Source organism: Pelecanus crispus, chromosome 9 (assembly GCF_030463565.1).
Source record: "Pelecanus crispus isolate bPelCri1 chromosome 9, bPelCri1.pri, whole genome shotgun sequence".
In the NCBI taxonomy this organism is placed as follows: Eukaryota; Metazoa; Chordata; class Aves; order Pelecaniformes; family Pelecanidae; genus Pelecanus; species Pelecanus crispus.
This window is the reverse complement of record NC_134651.1, coordinates 24,926,599-24,936,096: the sequence shown is the minus strand read 5'-3', so window position 1 is coordinate 24,936,096 and position 9,498 is coordinate 24,926,599. Positions and strand designations below refer to the sequence as shown.

The window sequence follows — 9,498 nt, the reverse complement described above, 5'->3', positions numbered from 1 at the left end:
CTGGCCTTCCTCCCTAGCTGGTCACCAGCTTCCATGGTGGGGGACAGCTGCTGATCAGCTGTCCCCGGTCTATGGTGGGGGGAAAGCGGAACACGCTCCACAGTACTGGTGACCCTGTCCATCAAGCCCTAGCCTGTTCCTGGTCCTTTAGCAGCAGCAAGAATCTGTTTTACAGCTGTCTCCATCCTCTTCTCAAAGCTGTAGGTTGCTGCCTAGCCCCTCTGATGCTGCAGCCATCTCATCTACCCCACCTTAAGCATTTCCGGCAGCCACAGGATATGCTAGCTTATCAAACTGCATCTCTTTAAAGACATTTTGCTCTCAGCCATACCCTATCTGTGCTATGTGGCCTGCTTTAAAACCCTCTGCTCGTTTCGTCCCTCCTCCCCCCAGTCTCAGCTGCCTCGTGGCCTGCATTTCCCAATTGCAAGCCCTGAGCTGCACCAAAGCCCCACAGCAGGACAGGTCACTGATGCTGGAAATGGGGCCACATGTCCATCTCCAAAGGCAGTGTTGGCCAGAGCCCTTTCATGCTGCAGAGCACACCGGCATGGTTTGCCTGCATTGTACTGCTGGTGTTGCGGACCAGGGCCAATGAAAAGCAACCTGGGCATCAGCCACGCCAGCAAAGACATCTGCCTCATGCAGTCAGTGAGCATAACGATGTGGCAGCTTCAGCCCTTGATGTAGGGTGTTTTCCTGCTGCTACTTACTGTAGTTCAAAGAGGTTTTCCTCAGGTGACAGCTGTCAGCTTCTTCCCAGGGTGCAGGCAGTGAGCAGCAAGGCTCTGTTGGGAAACCCAGACCTGAGAACACAAGAATTGGGAGAGAGCTCTACACAGGAGTCACATTAGTGTCTGCTAGTGCCCAAGACACTTACATATCCCCCCCAGCAATTGAGTTATTTGTGTGTTTATCAGTTACTTCAGAACCGAAGTCTCAGTTTTGCAGGCAGTGCTCTCACCAACTGACCAGAAGATCTACATTGCTTGCAGAGGCAAATAACTGCTTAACCAGGCATGTTCACTCATGGTGTCTCTTCCTACATTTCTGAAAGCTATAGGATTTCAGCAGCTCCCTCACCACTTCACTCTCCTGTTAGAGTGGTAAATAATTTAAATTAAAAGGTTAAATTCTTTCCAAAGTGCATTTAGACACAAGCAGAAATTCAGTGACATATACACCAGTTCAGAGAATTGTTCCATGTGCACATCACGTACAGCCACTTTGCACAGGATGGTCTCTGATGAAATCTGATTTTTATCAGCCCACAAATTCATGCTCTTCACACAACCAATAATCTTGCACAACACCTAGTAGCCAGTGTGACAGGGGCTCAGTACCTACTACTTACATCTCATGGATTTCTCAGGGTGGCAGGAACCATCTAATGCAGCCCTTAATGTCAAGTTTTGCACAGGTGTTCCCTCTTTCAGGTGTATCTTTCTGCTTTACATCTGCAGACTCCTACTCTTTCCTGGAACAAATGGGCTTAAAATCAGGTTAATCCTTCCACCCCCCATTCCCCTCCCGAGGAGGTGGAGAGCAGTATGCCTCACTTGCTCCCTTAGGGTTTCAAGCATGCCTTTGGGATGCAGGAATTTAGATTCAGCTCTGTTTTCCTCAGCTTGCAGCAGGAACTCCAGGTTCACAAGGCAACTCAAAGGCTCAGAAACCTGCCCAGTTAAGAGACAGAGCATGAGGATGTCTACCAAGTGACATCTGCTATGCCCTTGCAGTTCTTCACCCCCCTAGTCTGTCTCCCAAGCCAGCAGAACTGGTAGATGAGCTTTTGCTCATGGCTTTAGTTTTGGTTGCTGCAATCCCCGCCTAGCTCAAAACCAAGCTAAGGGTAATTTTACCTCATTTGTACAGCGTGGCTTAAGGAATTAGTGTTCACATTGTCACAGGATGCCCCACTATCTACGGGGGCTCTTCTAAGTGCTGTTCTGTCCTCCCATTCAAGATCCTCCTATTTAATAAAGGCTGTCTGCCATGTGCTATTGGAAGTGTACCTTGAGATATTTACTCAGACACTGAGTAAACATAAACAAAGCTTGACAAAGGATACATCCCAGTTACAGGCTGACTGAGGCGGTCAGCTTTGTAGACTTAAATTCACATTCATAACAAAGTAAACATTTATTTAAATACCCTTTTTTATAGGAGCCATCCATCCTTTAAGAGGTACGAGGAAAGTCTTACCATGTCTTGCCGTTTCAGGTCTCAGAACATCATACAACATCTACACATCAGGGCAATGAATGTGTCCAACAACTGCAGTGTCACAAATCTAGAACTGTATCACTGTGTTCGTCTCATTGAATTTGCTCTGTATAACCTCATTTTCTTTTTTGGAGCACTGTTTAATGCTCTTGCCCTCTGGGTGTTCTTCTGCAAGATAAAGAAGTGGACAGAAACCAAGGTGTATGTAATCAATTTAGTCTTTGCAGACTGCTTCGTCATCTGCACCTTGCCTTTCATGGCTTATTTGCTCTGGAATAAGTCAACCCGAAATGAACTCTGCCAGTTTATAGAGGCAATGTATGTTATCAACATGGTAGTGAGCATCTACACAATTTCATTTATCTCCATTGATCGATACATTGTCATAAAACACCCCTTGAAAGCCAGGACCTTCAGGTCTCCATCAAAGGCTGCTCTTCTCTGTGGGCTTCTGTGGATCTCCGTGATAATCGGTGTCACCTTACAGCTTTGGCAGAGACAAGCCACACTCTGCTTTCAGAAGGATACCACCGCGCCCGCTACTCTGAGCCTGCTTTCCATTTTCTTCGTTTTTACTCTTCCATTAGCAATCTTGACTTTTTGCTCCACAGAAGTAATCAGGAACCTTAAGCGACGTCTGAACACAAATTCACCAGAGGAGAAATTAATCCAGAAAGCTCTTCACGTTATTTATGCAAATCTGATTGTATTTCTAGTGTGTTTTCTGCCAGCCTACGTTGGCATACTTACCAGGTTCATAATGGAGAGTGTCGGAGCTACCTGTTTCCTGCTCCAGGTTATGAAGAACTTCTCCTCTGTGACGAGGTGTATCGCCACATCCAACTGCTGCCTGGATAGTGTCTGCTACTACTTTGTGACCAAGGAGTTCCATGAAGTCCTACTGTCCAAACACAGCACTGAAAAAACAGATCAAATCCCTCCCGTCCAGACGCACACTTGCTAAAGGAAGGGGAGGGAGCAGGGGGGACGAAAACCACCAAACCCCAAAAACCCCACAACAACTCTGTAACATCAAGAGAAGATACAGCTTCAGCATTATTAGGACCACTATTGCTCTTTCTCTGTAGGGAGATCTTTGTTAGGTTTAGCGTTACTAAGCTAATTGCGATTTATACTCTATGTTTCTATTAAAAAAATAAGGTATTTCAGAGTTGTGTAAAAATGTGTATGTAATCACTGGTCATTAACATGTCTCCATTCCACCCTCTAGCACCTACTTGTTACTCTTACAAGAAAACAGGTGACCCGTGTATGTCTCCCTGTTTTAGTTCATTTTGCGGCTAAAGTTAATTGATCCCTATTGCCAACACATATAAAAGACTATATAATGTTTTACCTCATTGTGTATTTCAGGTTGTTTGCATTATTAAAATAGTCTAGTTTATTTTTATCATATTCCTTTGGCAGGCTGGGAGGGGTGTTCAGGTGGTCCCAGCATATTAGTAAGTACATGGCCCTACAAAACAGCTTAGCGTCTTCTGACCACCCTTCCCCTTTAAGTCAATAGGTCAGGTAGATGTGAAGGAACACTAGGATGAAAGCAAGACTTGTCCAGTGCCGTAAAGGCACAAAGTCCAGGAGATTTCAGAGCTGAGTCCTCCTGCTGGCTCCCTTCATGCTGCATTGCTGAGCCCTGGCACAGAGACACCTCCTTAGAGCAGCCACCCCCAAGGGGCTGCTGCTCCCGCCTGTGGGGAAGCCCTTTTAAATCTGTCCAGACCTTTGCCACCCGTGCATTGCTATTCCCTGGGTTTATGTTGTGGCACCAGGCTGGCCCCCAGGTTCACCCTCCCAGCTGCAGCTCAGGGTCAGAGTATCACCCCCCAGCTGAACTCCACAGCTGGACACAGCTGGGTCTGGGTTTCCACAGCCTGCCCACATTGACACCCCTAACGTTTCCATGGGGAAATGCATTTATCCATGAGTCAGCAGCCTAGAAAGGTCAGGGGAGATGGGCAGTGGGTTGACATGTTATTCAAATGCTCCCTTGGACTGGGCTTTTTTCTTTCTAAATACTGAAAAGTCTCCAAAATGGCCTCTGAGCTCTGCCCAGGCAATGCTGTGAGCACTCCAGGAGACAGGGTGGAGGAGTCTTCCTGCCCACTTACAGTTTCCCCTGTGACCTGCATCTGCCTTCAGGGAGCCCACAGCTGCTGCCCAATCTGTTGTTCTCAATTTTGGGACCATGAGCTCAGGACACATGAATTAATGGAACAAATCCTGAGGGAGTGAGAGTCTGGCTCCTGTCAGCTGGCTCACATAGATGGGACTTCAACTGCTGCAGTCAACAGACAGCAAAAGCCATCAAAATGACTACAAAATACCACTGGGGCATGTTGTTAAACATGTTTCTAAAGGTCCTGACGCCTATGGTGTGCTCACTGCAGTACCTGTCTCTCTCGCCTGTGCCCAGTTGGCAGTGACTGTCATTACCAGCTTGGGCTTTACAGTGATGCTATGAGCAGTGTTATTCACCTGGCTGCTTTGCAGAGGACAAGCAGGCCCTTAACATCTGTCACCTCTATTGTAAAGACACCGAAGAGAAGCATGCTAGGCCCCCTTACCCTGGGTTCACCGTCACGGGGTGCATGAGCACCGATGTGCCCCCTTGGAAAGGCGGTCGGCCGCCACGCTGCTGCCTGCCTGAGGCACATTCTGCAACCACACCGGAGGCTGCACAGGCTGCTGTGCTCCCTGGGGGTCCTTTCAGTGCCAGAAGGGCAATTTGCAACCATTATGGGCTTTATTTCAGAAGTTCTTTGTTTTCCCACAACTGAAAATATTAAATTTTAATTGCTAGTTTGCATGAGGTGAGTGGGGGGGAGCACAGACTGGGTGGAAAAAATGATGGTGAAGCATTGAGCTGATGTGAATAGAACAACAGAGGGCACCAGAGACTTGACTGTCCCAAAAAGTAGGTGATAAATGAAGCACTTTTGGGGACCAAGAGTTCATTGCTGTGTTTCAGCGCTCCTGACCTGTCTTCAGCAGGCTCCCGGGCAGCTGTGCCCTGCACGGAGCCGCACCCTGCACCAGCACCCACAGCCCCGACAGATCTCCTCCCATGCCAGGATGCCCACATCTACACTGCAACCTTTCTGAGGACTAAACCCACCTGATGGCCCCACAAGAAGCAGGTAATGTCTTTTAATTCTTTGCACACCGGTGTGTGGCAGTGTGCTCTGCTCAGTACTTCAGGGTGTGCTTTCTCACCTCTTAACTGAAGCACTAGCCAGGACTGCCTGCTTGTTAACATATGGGTCAAGCCTCAGCTGTACACAGATGCCTCAGTTTCCTCCTGCTTTCACAGCTGTTATGCCTCACTGTTTTGCAGCCACAGGGGGGGTCTTCATCGCTCGCTGCATTTTCACAGCAATGCTTCTTACCATGCCTCTTCCACGCGCGTGGAGGCACCTGGCTCCAGGCACACTGCAGCATGGGACCTTGGGAACCACCTCTGGCTCTGTGCTTACATGGGGGATTTGATGGGGCTGGGATGCCCAGCCCAGCTGAGAGGGCTCAGCTGCTCCTCAGGGCAGTGCTATGTGTGCAGAGAGTGGCTTTTTCACTGCAGGATGACCATGGTAGACTGGCAGGGAATGACTGCAGGGTAGGTGGTACCACAGTGGAGTCAAGGACCTGTGAGGCTGAAAGCCCAAGAAAGCCAGTACACTGGCTGTATGTTAGTTCCTCCATAAATTTCACCGTAAAAATGATTGTATCCCTGTGGTTCAGTAATGCCATACCAGTTCTGGTGCTAGGGCAGGTGCTGCACTTCCCTCTGTGTCTGCCGGATCCATCTCTCAGTCTTGGACACTAAAAACAGTTAACTTAGTTCATGCAATCGGACATTTTCACTAGTTTTGATGTTGATGCTTAGAAGCTGCTGACTTATAAGGCAATGTATTTATAAGAGATTGTAGGAATCTGGGTGTTTTCCTTTCCTGCCTCACTGTAAACAATTCCTTTATGAGCTGCAGACTAAGTCTGATTCATCCTCTGCAGCCGCCTTGCTGGTAGCGGATGCTCTGAAATATTTAAAGGAATACCAGGAGATACTCTAAGTTCTCGTATTCATGTTTTCTCCTCTAGCAACATTTTGCCTTCCTACCTTTGAAGGTTGAGACCAGACATGTGTGCTCACTTTCACCTTCTCTCTTTGGAGACCTGTTATCTGCTCGGGCTGGTGGTACCCATGCTGAGCTATTCCTCCTCAGCATCCCACAGCAAGAGGAGTGGGTTTGTGCTTGGGGGCAGCCTGCCCGCAGCAGGCACCTACCCACCAGCCTGCAGCAGCGTTCCCACCACCCCCAAGAGTAAAGCCACCTGAGCTACCTTATGACTGGAAGGGCTCAAGTCCTGTGCAGGTTTGCAGGCCTGGCAAGACCCAGAGCAGACCCATGGGGTGGCTCCAGCAGCAAAGCAAGGGCCTTGGACGGAAAAGGGCGAATGCTGCCCAGCTCTGCTTCAGGCTGCCCTAAAGCCAGTGGCTCTCTGATAACCACAGCAGCAGCAAAGACAAGGGACCACAAAAATTATCATTCTGCTTTGCAGACCCTTTGCTATTACCCCAGCTGTGCAAACCAGGACTGGATGGAGGGAAAGGCAGGCTTAACCCTGTAACAGCTGCAAGAGAGAGTTGCCTCTGTGGTTTTGTGTTAGCTGGGGGCAAGTGACAGTGATACTTTGATGTCTGAGGGACAGACGGTGCTGATGAGCCGCCAAGCCCATCCAGGGGCTGCCTACATATGCCTGTATGTGCAGAGGCGCGAGGAGCCACAGAGCCATGAGAGCAGGGACACTGCAGCACGACCCAGCCCAGAGGACCTGTCCCTGAGCTCGGTCTCATGCCTGCACCCTTTTCTTGCAGAAACAGCCCAACATGGAGAACTGCACCAAAGACAACACCACGCTGCCGTCTAGCATTGTGCTATTTGAACTTATCATCTACATCCCAGTGCTCTCTTTGGGGATCCCACTGAACACATTTGCCTTCTGGGTCTTCTGCTGCAAACTCAAGAGGTGGACCGAGACCAGGGTGTACATGATCAACCTCATGGTCGCAGATGGTTTCCTGCTCTTTGCCCTGCCTTTCCTGATATATTTTACCAAGTACAACCATCCCATAGACAACCTGTGTCTCACCATACAGAACGTATATTCTACAAACGTGCCTATGAGCATCCTTATCATCACTCTGATTGCGATTGATCGATACATTGCAATCAAGTTCCCTCTAAAAGCAAAAATTCTTCGATCCCCACTGAAATCTGCTTCTATCTGTGGGTTTCTTTGGATAGCGCTGATAATTTATTCCTGCTTGCGTCCAAAATTTCATGGCGGACAGGAACAATACTGCTTTCAGAAACAATCTATTCAACCTAATTATTCATTGTTATTCTCCATTATCTTTGGGTATTTTATTCCCTTAGGGATTGTGATTTTTTGCTCAGTACAAGTCATCAAATGTCTCAAAGAGAAGATGGCCACAAGCCCTTATGAGAGAAAGTTAATTCAGAAAGCAATCCACATTTTTTCTGTGAATTTGTGTGTGTTCATCATATGTTTTTCACCTTTCTACATCACACTGCTCTTGCGTTTTGCGGTGGATGTTGCTGGGGCTTGTTCTCTGCTCTTGAAAGTTAGAGTCTCTGTTCGGATCTGTGCATGCTTAGCAAATACTAACTGCTGTTTGGATGCATTTTGCTATTACTTTGCAGCCAAGGAATCTCAGGAATTTCCTTCTCTGTTCCCCATATCAGCGAGGTCCAAGATGAACCAAAGCCAAGAGTCACAGCCACCCACAGATCAAGTCACGACATAAACAAGGTGTAGTGCACTATAGGTGTTAAGAGCCACAGTGCTGCTGAAGTTTCAAGGCAGAGGCAATGGGGCCACCTACAGTATTTGCAATCATTGTAGGTATAGGCATACCTGCAAAAAGGGGCAACCCTCTCCAAGGGGTCTGATATTAACTTGAATTTTGTCCTTCTGTCCTCAGTGACTTGATTCCAGCTCTGACTGTTGTCTTGGATTGTTGTATCACAGCTTCAGGCATCTCCTGGTCAAGACGGAGAGCCATGTGGTATGGAGAATAGATTATAAGGCCATTTTTTCTGCCATGAGCTTATTTGTACATATTATGCAGCTAAACATAGGAAACTGAGTACCCTTACAGCAATACACAAATCTACTTCTAGTACTGTAATATATATGGTCACTTAAAAACAAGACTTTGTACTAGAATGCCAAACCTAATGCATCTGTGCTGCTCACATCAAAGAATTTGCCTGTACAGTGGTAGTTTCCTGCCAACCTATATAATTTCAAAGCTTGCAGCTATCACCAGGATGCAGCTATTGCTGTGCACGGGGTAAACTGCAGGAGTCAGACAGTGGCCTGGGACTATTGCCCCATTCCTGCCACACAACGCTTGTATTAGCTTGTGGCCAATGTCCTGGCATTTGTGAGTCTAAAATCATTGTGGGTATAAATAAAGCCATTACTGCATGGAAAAACTGAGCTACGCAAAGCATTGTGGACCGCAGAACAGACCCTTAGAACTGTGCATATCAAGTATAAAACTGTGAAGATCCAATCTCACCCAAGCAACTACCATAATCCCTGGTGACAGGTTTATTGTTGTACCTTAAGGGGATCAGATCTTCAATGTGTGTCCTGTGTGGTGAGAGGTGATCACATCTGCCTGAGTCACCACAGGCTCACGCTGCAGGAGTGTTGATGCCCAGAAAACAGCAGTGAGCAACACGAAACAGATGCAGCCCTGATCCCTCCCTCACCATGCATGAACAGTTTTCAGGGGAGGTTTGGTGAGAGTGGGGTGTGTAAGGCCCTTCTGCAGAGACAGGGCAGAGCCACAGCTGAGGGCTTCTCGGCATTGCCCTGTGTAATGAAGCATTGCTTTGGATTTGGGTTTTTTTTCTCTTTCAGCTGCTCGGACAGTGCACAGTGAGGGTTTAACAGCTCTCCTGCACCTCATTTTGAGACACATAACTCTTTCCATGCATTATACAGAGAGCCTTGGTCTATCCTAGCTGGATCCCAGACCAGGCACCAGTTTTAATGTCCAGCTTTCCAGGTACCAAATTCCTCTATAATAGCTGTGCTTGCTGACTATGCACCATGTATCCTCCCACCCCACAAGGAAGTGACAACAGAGCAGCTCAAAACAGTGAAGCCACAAAGGGAAGTCTTCAGGCACCAGAAGGAAGTGACCCATAGAGAAACCTG

General features: G+C 47.8%; 2 protein-coding genes across 2 annotated transcripts; both read left to right on the top strand.

Annotated features, from left to right (window-relative positions):
* Positions 1 to 2,260: 2,260 nt before the first annotated feature.
* On the top strand, positions 2,261 to 3,190 carry LOC104032973 (G-protein coupled receptor 35). Its single transcript, XM_009485467.2, has one exon. The coding sequence runs from the start codon at positions 2,261 to 2,263 to the stop codon at positions 3,188 to 3,190; it is 930 nt and encodes a 309-aa protein (XP_009483742.2).
* A 2,112-nt stretch (positions 3,191 to 5,302) lies between these two features.
* On the top strand, positions 5,303 to 8,577 carry LOC104032977 (G-protein coupled receptor 35). The gene is made up of 2 exons (XM_009485469.2): positions 5,303 to 5,384; positions 7,118 to 8,577. The coding sequence occupies exon 2, from the start codon at positions 7,130 to 7,132 to the stop codon at positions 8,069 to 8,071; it is 942 nt and encodes a 313-aa protein (XP_009483744.1). The 5' UTR covers positions 5,303 to 5,384; positions 7,118 to 7,129; the 3' UTR covers positions 8,072 to 8,577.
* Positions 8,578 to 9,498: the final 921 nt, after the last annotated feature.

Coding starts and splice junctions, on each gene's coding strand:
- LOC104032973 (XM_009485467.2), top strand. CDS start 2,261: ATGAATGTGTCCAACAACTGCAGTGTCACAAATCTAGAACTGTATCAC.
- LOC104032977 (XM_009485469.2), top strand. CDS start 7,130: ATGGAGAACTGCACCAAAGACAACACCACGCTGCCGTCTAGCATTGTG.